A 26,544-nucleotide genomic window follows, 5' to 3' on the forward strand; every position below is an offset into this window, starting at 1 on the left:
GTCATGCTCCTGAAACATGTTCTGGACACAATGGAGACCAGAGTAATTCAAATCAGTATGATGCAATATTTAGTGTTCAAAACCAGTTACAGACTGCTAAAAATTGATTGCCTCAACCCTTGTGGCAGACAGGGCCTCAAGTGACTAGAGTCTCCGGCTTTATAGTCATAAGAAGAAGGTATCTCCTTCTACTCTAGTGTGCTATAAACAAATATTATCATTTTCAAGTGTTAACGCAGTATGAAAGGAAATGGAAAATTCTGATTTGCAAAATGCTTCTTTGAACTATACAGCACGATAAAAATCGCCATCAAGCTCTCTATGTCTGAAGACCAGGAAGAGTTCAGGAATCTGAAGCCTTATGCATCCCAGGAAGCAGGGGCAACTGTGTTGCAACAGTCTACTTGCATGGACAACATGTCCTCAAGTCTTAGCCAAAAACACTGTCATCTTTTTTTTTTTGGTCTTTTTCTTTTTTATTGGTACTGGGGATCGAACTCACGACTGCCTGCTTTCAAGGCAGGCGTTTATGCCGCTGAGCTAAATCCCCAGCCCCAAACACTATCGTCTTAATGAAAGGCAGAATAGGAATCTGAAATGTAAAAACAAAAGGCTAGGAAATGTAAGGTTGAGTCAGATGCAGCAGTGAACATCTGTAATCCTGGCATTCAGGGAGTATGAGGATGAGGCAGGAGGACTGCTCCAAGTTCAAAGCCAGCCTGGGCACCTCAGTGAGACCTGTCTCCAAAAAAAAAAAAAATTTTTTTTTAAGCCTGGGAATGTAACTCAGTGGTAGAGGATTCCCAGGTTTAATTCCCCCAGTAATGCAAGAAAGAAACAAAGAAAGGAAGAGGAGGTAACACTGATCAAACATTCAAACTGTAATCAGTTGTGACTTCAGAACCTTAAAATAAAAAAATGACTGGCACATTCATTTGGCAAATATTTGTTCAGCATTTAGCATATGTAGGCCAAAGAGAAGGTATAATAAATGGTAAATGAATGAAAAAAAGCATACAAAAAGGCTATGATACAGACACTAGACATCCTATAAGGAAGTGAATATACTACTTAATCTAACATTTCTAGCCGACGCTATCCACTAGCAAAACTGATCTAGATATGGTCTCTATGAATAAACAGATATGCTCAATCATTTGTGTAATGCGCAACTTTTTGTTTTTATTTTTTGGTTTTCTTGAGACAGAGACTCATTATGCAGTGCAGGCTGGCCTTCAACTAGCTATGTAGCCTAGGACGGGCTCCGACACAGCAATCCTACTCCATCAGCTTCCTGAGTGTTGGGATTATAGGCGTGCGCCACCATGCACAACTTTTAATGACCATATGTTCCTAAAAAATGCTAGATTAGGGTAAGAAAATGAGTAAATACAGTCTCTGCATTTAACCTGTTCCCTAATGATGACTGCTCAAAAGAATAGGGCTTATTAGGGGTGGGACAAAAACAAAGCACACAGGAGCACACGTGCTTAACCTGGGCATCAGAGAAGGCTTCATAGAAGAAAAAACATGGGCTAGGCCTCTGTTTTTGTTGAAAAATAACAACTTGTTATTCATGTTTCATTCGTCCCTTCTTTCTTGATTACAGAATTTCTGTTATTCAGTGTAGCATGAGCCCCAGTTACTATTCACTTTCACACATTCTCTTGCACTTTAAAGGTGGTCATATGATTCTGGCCTATAAGACAACAAAAATTGAGAATTTCTAGGAAAACATGTGCTTTCTGATAAAGGGGAAAATAAAGTTGGTATTGAGTTTCCCCTCTTCTTGCCTTGAATTGAATATAAAAAGCGTCATAACCATAAGATGACAGCATCAATATAAAAGTCAGCATGTTAAGGAGAGCTGGATAAAGAAACAGAATCTCCATTTCTGGTTAGGCTGCTGAGAAGCTAAGCAAACATCAACAACCACCAGTTCTCCCTTCCCACATCTGCTTAACCGCACTGATTATTAGGTTACAGCACTACCCTGACTAACACAATGTTAAAAGATGAAAAGATAGTTAGGCAACAACAGCAGCAAGATAAGACAATACAATGACGACGACATATGATGCAAAAGCAGACCCAGAGCCAGAAGAGGGTGTACTTAGATAGGGACTTGTCAGTGACACAGCCCGTGAGACTGAAATGCCTGGCTCACGGAGGCCTCACCTGCTTCATCTACAGTGGTACACTTCTGGTACATGGAGGTGCGGAGAGTGGGTGTTCGAACATTCAAAAGTCTGATCTTGTCTACTCGGGAATCAAATACCCGGAGCACAGGGTCTTTGTCATCATCGTCGTGGCACATGATTTTGTTATCAATGAAAGAAGCAAACATCTGAGTCTCCAAGAATCTTGAGAGGAAGGGTAGGTAGGGCTCAGGCTGATCTGACAGAAAAGATGCCTAAGAGGACATAGAGAAAAATAGTCACTGATAAGGAAGAGAATGGGAGACATGACCGGCAAAGTAAATATGCTCAAAGGGTATGACAAATTCACTCTTTATGTAGTGTGCTAGAGCTTTATGGTAAGCAATCTATATAATCACTTGTTTTTTTTTTTTTTTAAGAGGCAGGGGCTCATTAAATTGCCCAGACTGAGGTTAAACTTGTCGTCCTCTTGTCTCAGCCTCCCAGAGTACTAAGATTATCTCCTACACTGCCATACCCAGCTTATTTATTTATTTATTTTTTCTCTTTGCAGTGCTGAAAATTGAATCCAGGACCTTGCACATGTGAGGCAAGTGCTGTATCAGTGAGATATGTCTCTAGCCCTATAACTTTATTTTGAGACAGATCCTACTAAGTTGCCCAGGCTGGCCTTCATCTTGTTATTGCCCTGCCTTGGTTTCCTGGGTAGCTGGGACTGTGCACCACTACCAGCAACCATATACATTCATACATCTAGCACACAGGAGGTTGAGACAAAAGGATCACCAGTCTGAGGTCAACCTGGGCTACAGAGCTAATTCAAAGCCAAACACAATGAGACTCTATCTTAAAAGAAACAAAAATTCATATAAGTTCAAGTATCAATACTTTCATTCTGGTGTAAAGTTAGGTAACCTTCTTGGGCACTCTGATGCTTGAACTACACATACACTTTTCCTTGAGTGTTTTAGTCAGGTATGGTGGCACACATTTATAATCCCAGCACTCTAGAAGGCAGAGGCAGAAGAATTGCAAGTCCAAGATCAAGCCTGGGCAATTCAAGTAAGACCCTGTCTCAAAAAAGAAAAAAATGTGAAGCCCCTGGGTTCAATCCCAGTACGAGGGGGAAAAAAGTTCTTTCTCCCAGTGTTGTAAGGGAGGGAAAGGAGGAGGTAACAAAGGAAAGAGGGACTTAGCTGGAGGTAAGTCACCTTACAGTCATAACCAGAACATCTGTTCTTATGCAATAAGAACTTCCCCTTTGTCAACATCAGAAGACCATACTTCATATTACTAGTTCCAGTAATATGAAAGACTCATTTTCAGTTACTTCTTCAAAATATAACTGAAGTTCTCATTCTTCACCACCTCCCAGACAGGATTATACTCACTTTATCAAAGTTTTGCATCTGCTCCCTGTTGGTGAACCAGGATTCCTTATCCTGGCTAGGCTGAATGACAAACACTTCATAATCTGCAAACATCTGAGTAAAACGATTTGCAAAAACCTCCCGGATCTGAATGTTTAGCTGGTAAACCCTCAGTTCTTCTTCATCACACTGAACTTTGAGATCCTTATTGTTACTGGGGTCTTCACGCACTTCCAACTACAAAAAAACAAAAAACAAACAACAACAATAACAAAATGATGGCTGAGAAAACATACATGTTACCAAAAGAAATACATATACAGTATCTATAAACCCAGTACTCAGAGGCTGAGGTGGGAGGATCTTGAGTTTGGAGTCAGTCTGGACTACATAGCAAGACCTATCTCAAGACCCATCTCAAAACAAAGAAATGCAACTCATCTGATTTTTTTCCAGTAGTCTTTTACTTAGCAGCCAATGGTGAAAAGGTGAGAAACAAAAGAGGGAAAAATTGGAAGAAAAATAAGAGAAGAGCAAGATTCTAATGTGGAGGAAAGAATTACATTTAAAGGATTTTAGCAACTTGAAATGGAAATAAAAACATTGTAGGCAGAAAGAAACCACCCATAAAGGAAAATGCACTAATCATCTCAAGGCTCAAGGAGAAAGAGGGACTGCAGGAAGTCAGTAAGGAAACAATAACGTTGGCTTTTTGCCTCTGACTTTGTCAGTTTACCATATTACTTTCCTTATCTTTGTAAGATTTTCCTTTAAGAAAGACATAACTTTAAATCTTCCTAAACTTTTTATCTGCCCTTTAAATGGTCATGACTTTTTAAAAAAGTATCTTGTGCTGACTAAATAAAGCAGAAAAATGAAATGTTTCACATTTCACTAAAAAAATTCCAACAAAATTAATACACTGCCTCATCTGCTTAATATGTAATTCAGAAAAATAATTTAACAGTGAGAACTGGGAGGGCAAAGAAATGGGCAAATAAGTACAGAACGCTCAGTTTCAAAGTCAGACATAGGGAAGCACATCTGTGATCCCAGCTCTGGTAGCCAAAGCAGGAGGATCACAAGTTGGAGCACGGTCTGGGCACCTTAGCTACTTAGAAAGATCCTATCACAAAATACAAATACAAAAAGGGCTGGAAATGTAACTCCATGTGAAAACCCAGGGTTCAATCCCTAATATGAACAAATGAACCAATGAAAGACAGACAGAGGGAAGGAGAGAGGGAAGGAAAAAAGAAGAAAGCAGAGGGTCGAAAACTGTGTAATACATCCCCATGGTAGCACAGCCCTAGAATTCAAAAGGACTAATTCTAGACTATGCTCAACTACTTGGTAGGGCACTGAATCTTAGGGAGAATACAGTGGCTCTCTGAGTTACACATCAGTTAATACCTGCTCTATGTGCCTTGGGTCAATATGAAACACAGGAAAATGCATCTGGAAAAGGTCTGAACAAAAGGATCACCATAACTACCCTCCAAATCACCTTGTTCGCACACAGAATGGCAGTAGGCTCTCCCCAACACGCATGTTACAAGCTTCCCATATTTAGATTTCAGCAGCATTTGCAAGTGTAACATCTGCTGGAGCAGAACAGTCATTCACAAATATGCTATGCCCTGAACTGATACTTCCCCATCCCACGCCCTACTTCACCAGGACAGTACTCTAGCACAGATCAAATTATTAGTCTCAAACTCAGCATCTTACCTTTTCCAAGCTCACCCCAGTCCTCTTGACTAAGGCTTGGAGCCGGGCAATAGTTTCATTCTCCTTGAGGAGCTCATAGGAATGTAAAGGAGAGCCGGCAATGTTCCCATTCCTCTTGTCAGAGACGAGCTCAGAAGCGCGGAGCCTCTTCAGCTTGGAAGCACTCTCGCTGCAATGAAGGTTGCCTTCAGGGGGAATGCCAAATGCCATGAGAATCTCAGAGACTTCCTGGACAAATTCCAATTTGTTGGGAAATTGAGGCAGATCCTCTGGCAGCTCAACGAAGTGGTTGTCAACATCTACAAAGCAGAGGTTAGCCTGGAAATCAAAATAGAATGAAGAGTACAAACAAGGGCTGGATCCTTAGCTCAGTGGCATAAGTGCCTGCCTAGCAAGCACGAGGTCATGAGTTCAATCCCCAGTACCATAAATAAATAAATAAATAGAACACATTGTTTAAAAAAGTACAAACAACTGCTAGGCATCATTTAGAAAGGATACTGAACATGAGAAAAAACATCAGAAATGGGTACATGTAAGAAATGTGAGGCTCAAAAATGAGACTTGTGTTCCTATCCTTCTCTGCCACTTTCTAGTCATGTGATCTTAGGAAAGATTTTTTTCCTCCCAATAAGTTGGAGATAAAGGTTTGGATATCATAAGTCTCATGTCAAGCAAATGCTTTATTAAACATTTGAAACATCCATGAATCCCAGTCTGTGGGAACAACATTAGGAGTGACTTAGAATATGCAGGTTCCAGTCCCAACTGTCACCATCTTTTTATATGACCCTGAGCACACTAAGTATGTTACCCTTTTCTGAGTCTCAGTGCCAATTTGCAGGATCTGATGGCTGATCTAATAATTCCAATGCTCTTCTCTGACTTTAACATTGCTGTCTGAGAGGATGTAAAGAAAGCACTCTCCACTCTCATATACTGCTGATTGGCTGGGGATCTGACAAACAAGAGACTTGGTAATTTCTAACTATGCACTAAATAACTTTGAATATGAAAACATATTCAATTTTAGTTCAGCCAAGGAAGGCCCACAAAACATTTTTCACATATATTTTCATTCCATTGCATTGGCAAAGATTTTGAAAATGCCCAATGCTGACTTTGTTACTAGAAACCAAACATTTCACATTGTTGGGGGCGGCTGTTCATTTTGTTGTTGTTGTCATTGTTTGTTAGTACATTTGCAGTTCATGCAGTTTACAATCATCTTGGGGAGTGGTTATACAAACATTCTACAGCTTCTTTCTTTCTTTTTTAATCCCCTTACCCTGTCTCCCTCTCTCCCTCCAAAGCCTCTATCCTATATTTCATTCTTGTTGGTATCATAAATCTTCTATGCTTTGGCATGTAATGTTTACATTATAGTGTTTACATTCATTGAGTTTATTAGACTCCTGTGGATGGTGTATCTATAGTCTACTTATTTCTCCTCCCCTCTGTCTTATCCCTTGAGCTTTTTCCCTTGAACCTCTTCCCTACTGCAAGAGATCCTATACACTGTTTTCAGGAATTAAGCAGATAATTTCCAGGGAATCTTAAAGACTTGTTTTTTTCAAGCCCAACTCAAAAACTGGAACATTACCACTATTCTTATCTCCTATGTATTCTTCCCCAATCCTGTTCCCTGTCTGACATGTTTCTGCTCCCAGTAAAATTACTACCCAGAATGCTTGCTTACTTATTATTTTTTTGCCTTCCTCCCTTGTTTTCAGAGCTGGGTATCAAATGCAGGGCTTCAGATACAGTAAGTAAGTCTTATACCATAGAGCTACTCCCTATCTCACCTTTTGTTTTTAATTCATAACATATTTATGCATGCCTTTAAAGTTCTACATGCTTTTAAATTTTCTATGAGGTTTTTATTTTGGGACTATCCTAGGAATGGAACCATTATTATATGGTATACAAAATGTTAGCTTTATAAGATATTGTCTAGACATGTTTCACTGTGGTAGCAATAACCAGCATTTGGACTAGCAATCCAAAGTGACCTACTAATTCAAATTCCTTCCATGGAACCCAGGGACTTCCAAAACTTGCCATCACCATACTTCTGAAATTTTCCAATGAAATAAACAAAGTGGTACTAGAGAGTGTATATGATTTATACATTCGTAATTGCTAGTGAAAATTTAAAATGTGCATTTTGGGGGACAGTGTCTATTCGTATCTTACTCTACTTTCTTATTGGGTCATTTATTAACTTTGACTGACTTGCGGGAATTCTTTACATTTCTATTTTCTTAATGCTCTTTTTAGGTTATATGCTATGTATATTTTTTCTCTTCATTTTTATCTTCAAGATTTTTCCCTAAGTTAGAAAATCAAATTATCAGTCTTTATTTTAAGGATAATATTTTCTGTACATTGTTTACAAAATCTTTATGCAAATGTCAGAAAGGTTTTACTATTTTCTTCTATATGATTTAACTTGTGCTGTGATATTTAATTTTTAATTTGTCAAAAACTGATTTTATTGTAGTATGAGTTACAAATTTCTTTTCTGCTTTTCCCCCTATGGATGAGTAATTTTTCTTTTTTTCTTTTTTTTGAAAAAAAAAAGGGGATTGAACTCACGACCACGCACTTGCAAGGCAGGTGCTTATGCCGCTGAGCTAAATCCCCAGCCCAGACAAGTAATTTTTCTAGCTCCATTATTCCGTATTTTCTGAAAGTGGAGGTAGGAAGGTAACCTAATATAGCTACTCCAGTTTAATATACTTTACTCCATATACTGCACATTTCAACAGATCTTGCATGCAAATACTTGCTGAGTGCCTGAATTACTATCAACCAATTACTAAAAATGAAAGCTTTCTCATATCAAAAATTCAAAGGATAAAAGAATTGCCAAGCCATCCATAAAGATACTAAAAATAAAATTAACTCATTCATCAAGACATGAACTACTTGCCTTATAGGCTCTGTCCATGCCATTAATAGAACAAGACATTGATTCACTAGCGATACTCAATATAATAATTTACACCCTTCGTTCTCCTTTCTTTAAAACCAGTTTTTCTAATAGGAAATATAGAGGCAATCAAAAACAAAATCCATTCAGCAAGGAATGGTTGCATTTTCTCCCATTACTGTGAGCCAAGTCTAGTGTCTGTAAAGAATTTTATAAAATTCTTTTTTTCTTTATAAAATTCATACTCAGTGCTCATATTAGTGGATACCACTGGTAAAAGGAGGCTGAAGAAAGAAAGAAGCTCAGGTGCATTTCAGAGGTGGGTAAGATAAAATGGGAGCTTCTAAGTAGATCCTAGTAGTCATTCTTTGCAAAACTGGGCTGAAGAAGGGAGGGCTAAGAACACAAAGTAAAAAAGCCCATTCAGTTTCTAGCCACACAGAGTAACTTCACACTGTTTCCTCCTACGACACAGAGGAACCAGACAAACAGAAACAACTTACAACCTAACAGGCAGTCCTCTCCTTAGCTCACAGGGAACTTTCAAGAGTTAACCTCCTAGACAACTGCCTACTTGTCTAGTACCTACTAGACACTGCCCATTTAAAAGGCCAATATATGTTTACTACCTAAAAACATGTGATGTTTTCCTCATACCTTTTCCAGGACCCTTGAGAAGTAGCACATGGAAGAGATACTGCACTCCAAATGATCATTTGCCCTGTTAATCTTCTACTTTATTGGGAAGGGTCATGGGAAGACTTAAACTACTCTGGGATAGTGATCACACAGATCCCCAAATCCCAAAAAGTGTCCCAAATATCTTCCTGCAGGAGGTCACAATGCCCTTTCCCAACCCTGAGTTTCTAACAAATCACAGCCTGCTCCACCTATATGCACATTCCTTCATCCTTCCTACCTATCCTTGTGTTATTCACTGCAAGGGAGCTCAACTCGTACATTACTAGAGGGCAACTGGTAAAAGAAGCTAAAAGAAGACCAGAAGGAGGGTCAGTCCAAGGCCAGTAAAAAAAGTGACAACTTCCCCTTTAACATCTCTGCTTACTTCCCTAGATGTGGATGAATTGCCTCTTCCTGGATTTAGACAATGAAGCCCAAAAGAAGCACAGAACAATGGACAACTTACAAAGGCAGCCCAACACTTTCACTTGCTCAAGGCTGGCTGAGCTCATATGTTGGTGTAAAGAAGGACAAAGGGCTTTTTACAGATTTCTGGTGTCCAAAGAGAGGCAGCAACTGATGAATTCTAATTCAGGGGTCTAAGAAATGTATACTTTCTGTCCCTCTGGAGAAAGTCCCTTTTATAAACCAAACTTGCCCCACTTCACTGTCCTCATGATCCCTCCTCGTACAGGCCACACTGAATGTCCCTAGCTCTGCCTCAAAGCTTCCTTCTAACAAAATTTAAAGATGGTCCACCAGTTGAGCATGATGACATTTGCTTGTAATCTCAGTTCTCAAGCGGTTGAGACAGGAGGATCACTGCAAGTCTGAAGCCAACCTGGGCTTGTAGAATGAGTTCAAGGCCAGCCTGAACTATAAGACCCTGTCTCAAAAAGACCAAAAAAAAAAAAAAAAAAAAAAAAAAAAAAAAAAAGAGGATGTCCACCAAAATGCTGAAATCAGTAATCTACAGATAATGAAATGAGCTAATTTTTACTGTTAGGCTTTACTATAAACATGTATCATTTCTGAAATATTCAACATTGTGTCTCAAACTGGGCATGATGGCACAAGCCTGTAATCCTAGCACTTGCGAAGCTGAGGCAGGAGGAATGCTGTGAGTTTGAGGCCAACCTGGGATACAAGGTGAGCTCAAGGCCAGCTTGACCTACAGAGGCAAATGCTGTCTCAAAAAAAAAAAGATATTGTTTCTCTCCATTCATTATGTGTTAACCCCTCACAGTGCTCTCTGCCTTGAGAAACCCAGTTTTTCCATAGGCACTGAACAAATTCAGATATTTCAAAAGTTATATGCCAAGGTAGGATGCATCCTATTACCTGACTGCCCTCAGAAGTGTGTGACCTTCTGAGACAAAATCTGGGTGAGGTGAGACTCCAACACTCTAGAACTGCTTATGAACCACATGCTGGTCTTCCACAATCCCACTGCCACCACTCTGTCCAAGCAGACCAGAGGGTACAAAGAGGGTACAAAGCAGACGCCTGGGTACAAAGACTGCAGCAGTGATGGGGATGCCCCAAACACAGAGGCTCTAATACTTCCGTGTGGAGAGACTTTGGAGTCTCAACCCATAAATCTCAAACGGTCCCATTAGGAGAACTGCTGATCTCCCAGCAGCCTTCCACACATTCAAACACATAAGCATACAGAGAATGATGCTGAAAGATACTGTAGGGAACAGAATTTGCCCCAAGTATACAACAAGCTGATGCCAAAGATGAAAACAAAATGGAAAAATCTGGCTTCTTGCTCAGTGACCTATTTATCAGATTATGCCTCTTCGGACTTCTGTCTTCAATCATTTCTTATTTTTATTTTGACTTAGAAAATCGTAACTAGAAGTAGTTATCAATATTAAATATAATTTGCTTATAGCCAAAAGCTCCATTTCTCCAGCCTTGATGACTACTCTTCATGTGTATTTATGTATCTAGCAGGGAAGTACACAAAAAATGTGGTAACTCAACAGTTTGTACTATCATTTAGATTTTTTTCTTTAAGTAATCTTGTCCCATCCCAGAAGAACACAAAACTCTGCAGAGCCAGAGGAAAAGGACAGGAAATGGAGGAAGCTTACAGAAAGAGAAACAGAGGTCAAGAGCAGAAAAAAGCAAAGATTATCAGTGACATTCATCAGGGGGTGCTGCCCAGACATGCCAGTGGCATAATTGTTGCCCAGAGTCAAATCCATAAAAATGATCTCTTCTACAGATGTCTCCCTACTCATACTCCCCCGTTATACACAAAAATATGTACCCAAAGAAGTTTTCAGAGCAGCTTCACGGTGTATCTCAGTGCTAGAGCATATGCATATGCAAGCCTTTAGTTAATTCTCTAGCATGGGGGGCAGGGGAATAGTAGAGGCAGGAGACAAGAGTTAAGCTAACACCAGTCCTCTAAAGACTTCTTCCTAGCACTTTCTAATAAATAACTAAGAAAATGTAGGAAAGTACTTCCCTCTATAACCAGCTAAGTTTCTTATCAGCCACAAAATAAAAACAAAAAACAAAATAAAAATCAAAAAAGATAGACCAGTTCTATTGTTAAGTCTAAGAAAATGAAAAGTAAAACCATCTTTTTTTCTTTTTTGTGGTGCTAGAGATCAAAGCCAGACCTTTCTTGCCATATTAGGAAAGTAACCCACCCCAGTCACACTCTCAGAGCCAAAAGTATATTATTTCTATTTTTAATATGTTTTTAATCTATTTTAGAATGAAGCAGGAAATAAATACATATTTTTTATCAATTCTTTTGATATCTGAAGTAAGGGGAAGAGCAGGCCACAGTAAGAGAGGAAAAGAATTTCCTCAAAGCTTTATTTTAAATTAGGAAAGTTTTCAAAACTGGTTCAGGACTACAAGAATCACTATAATCAGGTCAACTTCTACAGATCAACTGTGACCTATAAAAGAAAACTACTGACTGATATGTGTCTGACTACTAAGGTAGTAACTAAATTACATTATGCAGGATATAAAATAACAGGAGGTAAAAGGTGTAGGAAGTAAAAATGCAAGTTAACACATGGTAACTGAAGTTGGCTGTTGAGAGCAGGGATTTATTATGCTATCCTTTTGGGTAGAAGTTTTATACAATAAAACATTTTTTTAATAAATTTCTTCAAAAGTATGTAAAATACATATTGGAAAAATGAAAAAGGAAATACAAACAAAACAGATTATAATGTATACAGCTGATAAAGAGGGTATCTCCACACATGTGTAAACATCATTGTTTCATTAATATGAGACGCTGAAAGGAAAACATATGTATATGTGTATGTGTATGTATATAAAAAATAGCTAAGATAGTTATACTACTGATTTCTTTGAGTTTGCTGAGGAGAACGATTTGGGCTGATATTGCTTGGACAAATGAATGCAGATGTCTTGTGCGCTGAGTGAATCATCTAAGGATGACAATGCGTAATGTATGCACCATTGTTGCCCCAGTTGACATGTTTTGAATTTTGTTTAAGTTTCTTTTTCCTCTTTCTTTTTTCTTTCTTTTTATCCTTGAAATAAAATGGATTTGGGAAAAAAATATAAAGATGGTGTCGCCAGAATGATCTAAATTAAATTAATGTTGACTGTACGTTTTTTCACATACCCCAAAACAAGAGAAAATAAACTTGGTGACATTATTCCAATGACCTTATTCCAAAGCTTCTGTCTCTCTAGTCCTGGATTAAGGTCGGAGACACTAACCCTCGGGCTCTCACCTCTTGAGGCAGCTCCAGCTTTGATCGGTCATCCAATCCATTGGAGTGCAAGCCCATCAGGTAGGGAACAGGCGCATCTAAGAAATGCAGGAGAGAAGCTGGGAGAATAGGGACATAGACATGCTGCCACTGAAAAGGAAACATGAGCGCTGTAATTGTTTCCGCCACAGTCATCAGTCTCTGGTAATCTAGGTCAAAAGAAAAAAAAGTAGATATACAAACCACATCAAAAATGAGGCACTTATTTCTCAAATACTAAGTTAAAGGTTTCATTGCAATTTCACATTTCATTTCAAAAGAATGAGAATAAATGTGAGCAGAGATATGCTCAGTGGGCTCCTCTGTGGGTATCAAGAGACAACTCAAAGAATATGGTGGACCACAAGTTGAAATATATCCCTTCACACACTCAGGCCCAGCTAGCAGCAAAGTTTAATTCGGAACTATGACAGAAATAATCAATGGTACTGTGCTCCAGACACTACCTCAGAATATGGTAGGAGATTCTCTTAAGTGGAAAGGGCAAAGGGTGACCAGAACAACAGAAAAACTCAGAGTATCTAGCCTCAGCAGGGAAGGCACTCAGAGATTTCTGCATAGTAGTAAAGTTTGTTTGTTTCTTTGTCTTTTTGAGACAGGGTCTCGCTATGCAGTTCAGGCTGGTCTTGGATCCACTTTGTAGCCCAGGCTGGCTTTGAACCAGCAGCAATCCTCCTGCCTCAGCCTTCTGAGTGCTGGGATTACAGAAGCTACCTACCACCTTGTTTCTGACTAATCAAAACATCTGAAAACATCTTTTTGTTAGTGTGATAAAGATACATATTTAGTTGTCAACCTCAGTTCCTGCCATAGTTCCTAAAAACCCTGATATCTTTTGCATTCGAATGAATGGCTTATGCCTGGTGTCCCTGGATTGCTTCAGACAGCTGGTGATCACCAGAAAAGTCAAGTCTTGATGAGAAGTTGGGACTTTAAGCTCCAAATAGACCCCAGGAAAAAGGAGAGGGGTCGGAGACTGAGTTAATCATCAATGAGCAAAGATTTCACCAACAAGCCTGAGTAGTACTAAAGCCTCCATGAAAAATCCTTAAGTGACAGAGTTCAAAGAACTGAGCCAGTGAGCACAATGAGGGTTTTTTGGGTTTTTTTGCTGGGTGTTTTTGTTTTTTGTTTTGAGACAGGATCTTGGATGTAGTCCAGGCTGGCCTTGAACTATATAGCCCAAGCTGACCTCAAACTTAGGATGATCCTCCTGCCTCAGCTTCTCAAGTGCTGAGATTATAGGCATGTACCACCATGCTTGGCTACAATGAGGTCTTTTAAACCAGAAGTTGAAAAGTGAAGCTTTGGGAACCAACACATGCTTTTTGTTTGGCCTACAGTTTTAATTAAGAACACTGTTGCCAACATTTTAAAATATCAGACTTCATGTAAAAAGCCTAGGAGCATCCCCACTAGTAATTAACTGGAATTAATTAGTGGTTATCCACTAAGGATGGGGTATACATCCATCAATTCAACATACTCTTCATTACTTTATTTTCAAACTAGATCCAGAGCCCCAATCATTTCATACTACTTCGTAGTAACCTCTTTAGTCCTGGTGATACCTTTCAGTATCACCTCTCACCTGGACTATCACAATGGCCTCCTAACTATAGATTCTTTCCTCTCCTCCATTCCCCTTTGGGGATATAGAATTTAGACAGTGATAGTGGATCCCGTTACAAGTGTCAGTTATTCATTTAAAACACATTTACTGAGTCACTGTTCTATGGTTAGAATACATGGTTAAGCAAAAGACAAAAGCCCCAGCACAGTGCAGGTTAGGTGTCACTCTTTTGACCATGGGCCAAATTTGGTACAATGTGACAATATAAAAATCAGTACTGAAATAAATACTACAGTAATAAGTATAAAATAGAAATCTATGATTCCAGAGAATGATAACAACCAGGGCAAATGAAATGTTCTTCTTTATAGTTAAGTGTTCATTTGTTAATATGGTTTTGTAAAAAACCACCATTTTTCAACCATCATTGAAATTATACATTCAGACCAAAATCATCACTAGCTATTAAAATTATTAGGGAAAGCCTTGCACAAGAATTGAAAGCAAAGCATCTTCCCACAAACTACTTTTTTTTGTTGTTGTCTTTTTTGAGACAGGGTCTCGCGCTATGCAGTTCAGGCTGGCCTTGAGCTCACTTTGTAGCCCAGGCTGGTCTCAGAACTCACAACGATCCTTCTGCCTCAGCCTCCCGAGTGCTGGGATTACAGGCATGAGTCACCACGCCTGGCTACAAATTACTTTTTAATTACAGGGAAAAATGATAACTTTCTTAACTAAATGATGTCATCAAGTTAACATCGCCAAAAAAGGGGAAAGATGACAGACAGTATGTGCCTCCTGATATACTGAGAAAACTACAACATCACTTTTGTCACATTTCTGACAAAAATCTGCAGCCTGATTCCAGTCTTGATGAAATACCAGACAAACCCAAACAGAAAGAAATTCTACAAGATAACTTGCTGGTACTATTCAAAATATTTCAACATTATGAATAAAAAGTAAAGGTAGAGAAACTGACAACTAAATACAACACATGTTACTAAACTAGATCCTGTGTTAGAAATAAAATAATTATTGTGATATATCACTGGATAATATTAAACTTCCTACATCTGATAATCATCTAATTACATAAAAGAAGCCCCTGTTCTTAGGAAAAAAAAGAATCATTTAAGAGTCAAAGGACAGGGCTGAGGATTTAGCTCAGTGCTATAAGTGCCTGCCTGGCAAGCACAAGGTTGTGAGTTCAATCCCCAGTACCGCAAAAAAAAAAAAAAAAAAAAGAGTCAAAGGACAGCTGGATGGGGGATCAGCCCTCAGAAGACTGAGGCAGAATGACTGCTGCTAGTTTGAGGCCAGCATGGGCTATAAAGTGAGTTGAAGGAGAGCCTGAACTGCATAGCAAGACTGTCTCAAACAGACCAAAAAAAAAAAGTCCTGGGACAGGGTGCCTGTAATAATGCTCAACAATTCAATTAATGTTCACACATGTACATAAGGATAAAGCAAATGTGGTAAGATGTTAACATCTGGTGAATTTGTGGGAGTGCATACAAAAGTTCTGCAAACATTTGTATCTAAATAAAAGGTAAAAAAAAAAATCTTTGATGGCTATGTGTCTCTGTAAAAGCAAAGTCCTTACAATAGACTACATAGTTCTATGCTATCTAGCTTCCTATTAAGTCTCTAAGGCCATTTCCTACTTCATTCCTTCTCATTCATTCCATTCCATTCACCCAGTTTCTTCTTTTTCTTTCTTTCCTTTGCGATAGGGTGTTGCTATGTTGTTTAGATTGGCCTTGAGCTCTGAGCAATCTTCCTGTCTCAGTCTTGAGTGCTGGGATTACAGGCATATGCCACCATGCCTGGTTCCTCCTTGTTATTGAATTCACAAAACACATTCTTGTCTTAGACCCCTTGTATTTCCTGTGCCCTCCAAATAAACACTTTTTCTACACATTAATAAGTCGCTCAGAGATGTCTAACCTAATTGCCCTGTTAAAAACTGCCATATCTTTCCACAAAACACTATTCTTTCCCCATTTTCTTCATAGAACTTATTAACTACCTTCCATACTGTATATTTTATTTATTTAACCATCCCTCTTTTCCCAATAGCATATAAGTTCCAATATAGAAAGAATTTCTCTATGCTCCCACCCTCGAAACAATGACTGGCTCATAGTATCCTGTCTATAATATGTACTAAATAACTGAATTTTATATTACTTGTCTAGTTTACCTAATAAACATCGTTTCCTTCTGATCTACTTATTATTTTGTCCAAAACTGCGGCTCACATTCAATTTCTCATTTATTTGGTTGAACAACAACAGAAAGAAGAATCTCTCAAACATATTTTCTCATAGTTTCCTATATAAGAAGATCAACCGGTGTGAATCTTTTGATTTTACTATCAAACTGAGGAAGGAGCAGAAGTAACTGAAGAATGACAGACGTGAACTGATGGACCATCACTTCCGGGGATCATCACCTGCACCCTTCTCACAGTTTTGATCAGAGGGGATGTGAGGAGGCAGAGTTCCCCTCCCAAACTGGAGAAGGCCATGATATGAGCCAATCAGAAATGTTAGGCTTCTCACATTCCATCAACTTGCCAAACCCTACCTACATGCAAAAGTTCTAGATTCTGCTCAAATTATAAAAGTCTTTGACCTTAATAGTCAGCCCCACTGTGTGTGAACAAGGAAAGAAGAGAAGTCCTATCAGGCAGAGAGCTCTAGTAAGCACTGACTTACGTTGTGAGTAGAGCAAAATTTGAAATTCCAGAAGGGCACAAGTGAAAAGCTGAAATACATTCTCCACGCCAAGCAGTTCAAAGACCTCTCTGACAGGGAAGTCAAATAGCGGAAGCTCATTGGTACTTGGTCTCTGGCAGATTATCGGCCCATAGACCCCAGAAAACTTCAAAGACCGACCAGGCGGTGGAAGTGGCACCTCATAAAGTACGTTGTATATGTAGCTCTCAAGGGGTAGAGGTGGGGGCTGAGGTGAAGTGACAGCCTGGTGGAGCTGCTCCAACACATTCCGACAAGCCTTCATAAAGGACATAGGTGTGATGAGGCAGATGCACTTAGAGACGTAGAGTGTGTCCCGGCTAATGTCATACGAGTTGAATCGCTGCAGCTTGGTCCCAGGAGTGCCTTCATCATCTTCCATGCCACTCTGGTCCTGGCCATCAGTAAAGGGAGCATGAAGGACATCATATTCAGCATTGTGCATGTGGTAGAGGGTCTGCATTGCACTGCAGATCTGCTTGCTAGTCACCTCTTCATAAAATGTGAGGGCAAACCCGAATGTCCGAGAGCCATCCTCCCTTGTGATAATAAAGGCATGGAACTGGGGCTCCCTAGGATCAGCCTGGGTCTTGAATGCCAACCCTTTGGGCATGCACAGCTGCAAAACACAAGGCAAGAAGTAGTGAGAACTTTCACTACTGATCCTCCCCAGAATATATCTCCTTATCTACCTACCTACCTTCCTTAATGCCTCTGTACTGGATTCAAAATATATCTATCTGCTCTAAACCTCTCTCATTCTACTGCATGACACACAAGTAAATAAAATTAAAATATAGTCATTAGGACTGTTCAGAAGCATACACAAAGTACTAAGAAACACTGAACAAACAGCTCAACCTAAGCGCAACAGAAAAAGCTTCAGAAATGAGTTTAATGAGGTTATATCAGTAGACAAGGCAAATAAGAGCATTTCAGAAATGAGAATAAAAAACAAAGATAAAATGACATGATAGAGTAAGATACATATTAGATGATGTTAGAAATATATCTGAAAACCAGATAGCAATTTCATACCTAAAATAAAATAAATTTGTATAAAGTTTAAGATTTTATCAGCTTACAAAATTCTGTTGTCAATCAAACTTTTTCGTATCAAAAAAGGTACCTATTTCATATAAACCAATGATGGTATGATCAGGATAAAGATGTATATTATCATTTCAATTCAGATGGACTGTACAAAGAAACTGAATAGTTAATCAAAATGACCTGAATCAATCAATCCCCATTTTCCAGTTTTACATGAACCTAGCTGTATAAATGAAATACTAACAGCCTGGATTAAAAAATACAAGGGCCTGCATTATACTACAATCAGTAGCCTTGAATTCAATTTCCCAAAGCCTATAGTGTTTCCAGCACATGGCATATAAAATTGAAATAGGAAATGGTCAAAAAAAAAACCTGAAGTTAGTCAGGTGTAGCTGTGCATGCCTGCAATCCCAACATTTAAGAGGCTGAGGCAAGAGGACTACTGTGAGTTTGAGGTCAGCCTGCACTACATAGTGAGACTCTGTCTCAAAAAGACCAAATAAATAAATAAAACCTTGAAGTCCTCAAAGACTGTTTCCTCATATATGTAAAATAATAATATAATTTTCTCCGCCCATTTTAGAGGGTTATTGTATACAGCAAAAAGGTCATCTTTGAAAAACTTTGGAATGCTATTGAAAATGTAATGGATTTCAAGAAATCTAAAGAGCAAAAAAAAAAAAAAAAAGTAATGGAGGTAGTATTAAAATATGGTTAAAATTTGCTTAGGAACTATAAAGACCATATTCAAACTCCAGCTTGACTATTTTAAGAGACAGGGTCTTGCTATGTTGTCCAGGCTGGACTTCAACTTGTTATACCCTGCCTCAGATTACAGATTTGCATACATGGCCCAGCTTGACTACTTAGTAGCCATACGACCTTATCACATTACTTAACCTCTGTAGGTCTGAGTTTCCTAAAAGATCTAGCTTCCTCTAGATATAGTTTCCTAAGATCTAAACATACATGTACACACATGTGTTTGTGTTTATTTAATATTACCTATTTAAGGAGTATTATAAGGACTAGATGAATAAATACATGTAAAATGCTTACTAGTAACTTGCATAAGGTAAAACATTCAATAAAGGTTAGCTTATTCAGAGTAGTATTCTTCTACATGTGACTTAAAATGCTGTCCTATCCAAAATCATGATGAAAAAAATTTATGAAAAGATAGATCCATTTCTAAAACATTACCCAAATATATACAATGCAGAATGACAGCAAACTAAACTTCATTATGTAACCTCAGTGCAATAAGCAATCAATTGGTTAGTACTCAAATAAATTCACTGATTTAATAGTATATATGTGTCTGACATAATAGAAACATATTATGACTTTTAGTGCACTGGATATTTTATGAATATATGATATACTAACCAAAATGCTGAATAATGAACAAATGCATTACAATCTCTTCTTCAAAAGTTACTGCTACTAAACTCATAATCCCACTATAAATTACCCTGAATTATCTCACACTTGAAGCTAACAATTACTGACCATTCCCACTGCATCTTGGTCAAATGGATTCCATTCTACATTCTCAGGATATCGGGCAAGGACTTTAGACTTGAATGTGCGTCTCAATGGTGTCTGCTCAAAATTTTCTCCTGTAAAAGAATGAAGCAAATCAGCTCTACAAAGTCCATTTAAAACCCAGATTATAAACATCTGAGCTTGGCAGTCCAGCAAGATACAGAAATGAAGGCAAGGGGGTTAGTATGCCAACCATCTAAGAGTAGGAAAGTATTAAATTTATTAGGTCATTAAAGAAGCTGAAAAAGTATAGCATGGTTAATAGTGGACACAACTAGTTGTCTTTGCTTTTCTCCAAAATGCAATTATTACTACCATCCCAATGGTTAATTTACTTGGAAGAGAGGGAAGAAAGCCCAAGAAATAATAAAAGATTGCATCCATCCTTTTTTCCTCTGAAAATCATAATTTGTTTAAAGTGAAAACATCATAGAAATATATTTTAAGTTAAGAACGAACTATACATTTCTATGATCACTGAAGAAAAATATATAAACTAAAACACACCAGAACATTAGTAAAGCGAATTTCAAAGTAAATCTAATTATCTATTTTGGCAGTTCAGAATCATCTGAAATTTCTAAAATTCTCCTTTGTTTCTCCTTTCCTCCTTCTAAAAACAGAATATACTGAAGTAAAAACATTAAAGTAAGAAGGGGAAGAACCAAAGAGCCCACCACCTAGAGGGATACAAATCTGAAAAAAATCTACTGGTACAAGAAAGTTAGAAGGTTAAATACAAAATGCCATTGGAGAGACATGTTAAGAGCCATCAGAAAGCTTTGGGTGTTCTTAATTTTGTTTTGTTTTTACCTTCAGTCGTACTCGAAATGAAAGGTCTGGCACCATCCCTGGCTTTAGAAGCCTGAATGTACTGGCATAATGCTATATGACAAATGAAATAACAGAATATTACAATAAAGCAGTGTTATTTAAACTTTTTGACCATGACTCCAGTATAAAACATATTTTACATCATAAAGCAATGACCACATACATGTGTATATATATATATATACAATATATAAATTTACCTAAAGTAAAAATTTCATAGAACAATATTTACCCTTATTAAGTGATACCCTCTCACATATGATACACTATACTCTTAAAACAAAAAAACGGTGATTGCAACCCACTAATGGTAGCAATTCAGTTTGAAAAACATTATAGTAAGGTACAATAAAGAACTCAAGTGATACCAAATTACTATAAAGTGATTAGTTTTATTCAAAAGCAGACCTTTTCCTAAGGATTAGGTAGTGGTAGACAAATGCAACCAAACAGCTCAAAAAATAAATTTAGTAGGTAGGCGTCATGGAAAAAATACATGAAACACATGGTTAAGGACAATTCAACTGAATTCTACGCATATTTACTGGGGAATCATGTTACATAAGGGACACAGGTGCTATGGGGGATGGAGATGAGCCAGATAAAGCACTTACTCTCAAGGATCTCACTGTCAAGAGCAGAGGAAAAAGAACACACACACAAGTAACAATAACAAGGAAGTTATTATCTTCCAGGCCTTCAGCCCTGTGGTCTAACCACTTAGCGAACACATGTACAGGATCCTGTTTGTGTGCTCTAGCTCACAGAGCAAATTCTGTTCCAACTCTAGTTTTTCTAAGACTCTTGGAACTCAAAGGGGCTGATGATTATTAAAGAAGACACATCCTTTACCATCACAGGACTAGATGAACCTAAAATCAGAAGGCCTCATGCTAAATCATCTCATCCCAGAAGCACGTCACAAATTTCTTAAAAAGAATATTTTATAATAATTCTAATATACTTGTTTCAAAAACTAAATATAATTCCAGTGAAAGTTATTCCTTTCATAACTGAAATTTCTCCACTTACTCTGAGGTTTTATCCATCCTTAAAAGAAGTTCATTTATTAATCATTTTCAACTTCTAACAAGACCCAACTTCTGTTAGTAAAACAAGTATCACATTTCTAATTCCTCTAATTTCTGGATCCCTTCTTTCAAACTGATTCTGAAACTTTTTTAAAAGCATATTTCACCTCTCAAATACAACTGGTATATTCACTCAGGGAGACTGGGAAATCAGCAGGAAGCTGGCAACAGCTACAGCAACAAAGGCCTAACCCTTATGTTGAGCCAGACCAGGTGCCTTCAGTAGCACTTGCTAAGAGCCCACCCATTGGCAAGCCTCTACCTAACCACACAAAGTAATTCAGCAGCAAGCAGCTCACGTAACGATCTTTTCTACTCTGAAATTCTCAGGAAGTATTTTTAAACCACTTTCAGTTCTGAGAAAAGATAACTATTTCTTCCTAAGTGTCTGCACTTTAGTTGTCACTTTGCTCATTTCTTCCTAACTGGGCCAGAAAAATGCCCTAAGGAAAACCCACAAAATACCTGAACATATACAGGAATCTGGGCAGCTACCATTGTCCTATGTGAAAGGTTTTTAGGATGTTTTTCTAAAATGACTATGAGTTACACCCTAAAACATGATAAGCAATTAGGTAATGAAACAAGGGATTAGGCAAGGGGAACACATAAATGGCCAGTGAGATAAGCGTATAGTCAGAAAGTGTGGTGGCACATGCATATAATGTCAGCATCAGGAGGCTGAGGCAGGAGAATCCCCATGAGCTCAAGGCCAGCCTCGGATATATAGTGAGTTCAAAATCAGCCTGAACTACATAGACCCTGCCTCAAAAAACTCTAAAAATTAAATAAATAAATAAAAACTATTTGGCTGGACATGGTGGCACATGCCTGTAATCCCAGCACTTGGGAGGCTGAGGCAGGAGGATCATCACGAATTCGAAGCCAGCCTCGGCTATATAGTAAGTTTAAGGCCAATCTAAACTATATAGTGAGACCCCCATCTCAAAAAAATTTCAAAAGAACTGCAGTCAGAGGTAAGTAGGAAAGCTGGTCTAGAATGTAGCTGAAGAGGAGTGAAAGGCTATATCAATCACAGGGTGAGGTAGCCCTTAGAGCTTCTGTCCCTTCCAGCTCTCCACCTCTGACCTTCTCTTTAAACAAGCCAAAAGAAAAATATAAAATAAAAATTTTAAAACTGTTGGCTATGAGAGTGAGCACTTGTAATCCCAGCATTCAGGAGGTGAGGCAGGAAGACTACTGCAAATTCAAGGCCAGCCTGGGCCACCTAAGCTCAAAGCAAACCTGAACTATACAGTTTCAAAAACAAACAAAACCAAAACAATAAACAAGCTGAGGGAAGGAAGTCTTGTGAAAGAGTAAGGTTCTGAATATAAGTGTGCTACCAGATGCCAACCTTTGACAAAGGTCCTGCGAAATAAAACTGAATCATAAGACTAACACTGCAAGGGCAAAAGAGGTACACAAAGAGATACTGAGGACCCAGAAAACAAAATCATTGCATTTCAACCCCTACAAAGGTGTCAGAAATGTAAAAGAAGGAGATTCATAAAAGATTATCTATTGAAACTATCCAGTCTTTCATCATTTACTGAGAGCTGAGTTTTAAGAAGTAGCAGTATAGAAACTAAGACCTCAAAAATAGCTGCATAGATTCACTTCCTGGAACCACATGCGTTAAAGGTAATCTTCAAGTATTTAGGCTTAAATCTTCAAGTATTTAGACTTTTGGAAATCAAAAAAAATACAAGGAATATGACATCACAACTGTCCCACTGTCCTAGAAATCACAAGAAATTCTTTGCCCAATATAAATAACATATACAAACATCAGCTGGTCTAGATATAAGAACTAAAACCAGTTGTAACAACAGCTTAGAAGTCAGTTATATAGGTGTTGGTCTATTTTTGTAAATCTGCCTCTGAAGAAGTACAGTTTAGACAAATCATAACAGGTTTTTTTTAAAGCATGCATATCTTACAATGACTTCTAATAGGTTTTTTTTTGTTCTGCTGTGATCAAATCAGAAACAAAGTCATATTTGTATTGTTATTAATGCTTTAATAACTTGACTTGAATTATAGTAAACAAGGAGTGTTTGAATTGGGATGTTTCAAAGGAACTCCTGAATTCTCTAAAACTGTTTACAAACATTTGTGTGATATGTGTATTGTTCTAGGAAGAGAACCATAATTTTTACCAGATTCTCAGGAAATTCCACAACTCAAAAAATAAGCTGCTGTCAAAATGTTCCACCTAATTTGACATTTGTAGACTAATGTAAATGGGCAGGCTAAATCTTACATACTATTAAACAACTGCTTTCCCAACCAATATTCACTGATATCAGGGCAACACTTCCTTCTTTCCTATCATGAGAAGCCTATGGTCAGTCACTGGATTCAAAATTGTCTTTTCATACAAACAAGTATGTAAGCAAGTTTTAAAAAAATAGATTCTCAAAACTTCTGCCTGAAATGTGCTGAATCAATCATGAAAATTTCACCAAAATCTCAAAGTTGCACATTTATATTAAATGTAGTGGTATCTTGGTTCATGAACTTAATTCTTTCACAATTCTGGATGCAAACCAAAATGAAGAAGAACTGAATAAAATTTCCCCATACAGTCAACATTGCGTCTAATCACTGAATTTGATTCAGTTCTTTCCAATACAATTTGTGACCAGAATAGTGGAAAGAAGTTCACAAATAGAGGTACCACTGTATTATACCTGTTGGAAACAATGACAGTTTTGAAATGGTGAGAGTAGATATGAAAAAGCATTTCCCAAACAGTTGCCTGAGAGAAACTCATGTGGCCTCAACCACGTTTAAGTGGTACTATAATAGGAAGCTACCTTAGCTCAGCAGCTTAAGCACTTGCCTGGTAAGTGTGAGGTCGTGAGTTTAATCCCTGGTACCCACCCCCCACAAAAAAAGTGGGAAGCTACTCTGGAACATAGCTTAGCGCTAAGGTTTGAGTGCGACCCCCAAAAGCTCAGGTGTCAGAACTTTAATTCTTCAGTGTGACAATACTGGAAGGTAAGGCCAAGTGGGGACTGTTCAGGGGTGGGGGCGAGCCCTCATGAATGGATTAAAGCCCGTCTCACAAGACTGTATGCCTTCACAGGAGTTCAGCCTCATTTCCTCTCTTCTGCAGTGCTCCTAGCCCTTTTGCTTTCTGTCATGAATGGATGGAACACAAGGCCCACACCAGATGCTGCTGTCCATTCATGGTCTTCCTAGCCTCCAGAACCATGAACCAAAATAAGCTGCTTTTCTAGTCTTAGGTATTGTACTATAGCAACAGAAAATGGACTAAGACACATAGATTCAAGCAAAATGAAGTAATTATGTTCTAGGAAATCATTCATAGGATGCATCCATTATGTCCACACCTTAGTTGTACCAAACAGACATGTGGATTCCTAAACCCATCAATAATCAGAGTGGAAATACACATAAAAAGCTTTATGTAAAATGTTAAACATTAAAAAAGTAACTAATCATTTTTATAACTGGCACCTAAAGAAAAAAGGGGAAAAATAAATATTTATAAAACTATAATTTTAAAAACTGACTTTATCGACAAAATAATTCATATCTAATTGACAAAAGTTCTGCTTCCTATGAAATCAATTTTGGACAAAATATAGAAAAACAAATGCTTAGGGATATGCATGGAACAATTCTGTGGTACAATGCTTGCCTAGCATGCTTGAGGTTTTGGGTTCAATCCCTAGCCCTGGGAAAACAAAACAAAACAAAACAAAACAAACAAACAAACACACCACAAACTACTTCAAAGAAATAGAAAAAAAAAACAGTAAAATTCTGACAGAGGAAAAAGAATCAACACTTTAGAGAAGGTAACACTGGGTGGTGAGTTTTCACTTTTCATGACTTTGCAGAGAAGTCGCAGTCTGTGTCATGAAAGATGGCTAAAACTCATAAAAATCTATATTCTTACCAACGTGAAGAACCAGAGGAAAAACTTTAAGATAACAATAGTAACTGAGAAGGAGGAAATGCTCGAGTACCAGGTTAGGGGAAGAGCCCCTAAATCTGTGTAAAACTGCCTATATTTCTGGCCAACCCAGGAACCACGCATGAATACATGCAAGAGACAAGTTAGCCAAGTTGGCCAGTAACTGAGATTTATGCTGCCACTTACTGCAGGGAAAAAATAACAAAACAAAAATCAACTTATGCTCAATGTCAAGGACACAATCCAAAATTGTGTGGCATATAAAGAGGGAAATATAACCCACTCTCAAAAGAATCAATTAACAGAGACTGACTTTGGGTTGGCCTAAATATTGAAATCAGTAGATAAGGATTTTAAAATAGCTATGATCATAATAAATAACAAAACATATCTCATAGAGAAACAGACACTGTAATTCAGTGGATAGGCTTAACAACAGGTTGGAGATGACAGAAGTTAGTGAATGTGAAAACAGGGTAACAAAAATTTTCCAATCTAAAAAGCAGAGAGAGCCAGGCATAGTGGCACATGTCAGTAGTCCCATCACTAGGGAGGCTGAGGCAAGAGGATCATAGCCAGATGGAGGCCAGACTGATTAGTTAGTTCAAGGCCAGCATGAACTACACCGCAAGACTCTATCTCAAAAAAAAACAAACTAACAAGAACAGGAAAAAAAAAAAAGGCTAAAAAGAAAAAAAAGCAATGAGGAAGATGAGCTCACAGACATATGGGGATTGGAATTTCAGAAGGAAAGTAAAGAGAACAGGGCAGAAAACAAACATTGGAAGAAATAATGATCAAAAGCTTACCAAATTTGGTAAACGACAAAAATATACAGATTCAATAAGCTCAGTGAACCTAAAATAGGAAAAATACCAAGAAAATAATACATAGGCACTGTGTCTGTATATTTAAACTTCTGAAAGCCAAAGATAAAAGAAAATCTTGAAACGAAAGACAAGAGAGGTGTATTACATTCTAGGAAAACAAATGATTGAAATTATCACCAGTTTGATTCTGTTGGTGACCACAGATACCTATTCAGTGCTATAATCTGTTTACTTCAT

The 26,544-nt window shown here is 38.0% G+C and overlaps 1 protein-coding gene across 3 annotated transcripts in view; it reads right to left on the bottom strand.

The window, feature by feature from the left end:
* Window positions 1-26,544, bottom strand: part of Dennd5a (DENN domain containing 5A) — a 99,820-nt gene that overhangs the window by 33,184 nt on the left and 40,092 nt on the right. For 2 of the 3 annotated variants that reach the window (XM_063256718.1, XM_063256717.1), the window contains exons 2-8: window positions 20,414-20,485; window positions 19,565-19,674; window positions 16,958-17,615; window positions 12,623-12,810; window positions 5,261-5,578; window positions 3,551-3,766; window positions 2,179-2,413 (exon numbers count right to left, since the gene is read on the bottom strand). In XM_063256718.1, coding sequence (XP_063112788.1) covers window positions 2,179-2,413; window positions 3,551-3,766; window positions 5,261-5,578; window positions 12,623-12,810; window positions 16,958-17,615; window positions 19,565-19,674; window positions 20,414-20,485 — 1,797 coding nt within the window. The remainder of the gene's footprint in view (window positions 1-2,178; window positions 2,414-3,550; window positions 3,767-5,260; window positions 5,579-12,622; window positions 12,811-16,957; window positions 17,616-19,564; window positions 19,675-20,413; window positions 20,486-26,544) is intronic. The other variant, XM_063256719.1, reaches the window with a different exon arrangement.

This window comes from Cavia porcellus, unplaced genomic scaffold, assembly GCF_034190915.1.
Source record: "Cavia porcellus strain 051 isolate PalLab524CR breed Dunkin Hartley unplaced genomic scaffold, mCavPor4.1 scaffold_9, whole genome shotgun sequence".
In the NCBI taxonomy this organism is placed as follows: domain Eukaryota; kingdom Metazoa; phylum Chordata; class Mammalia; order Rodentia; family Caviidae; genus Cavia; species Cavia porcellus.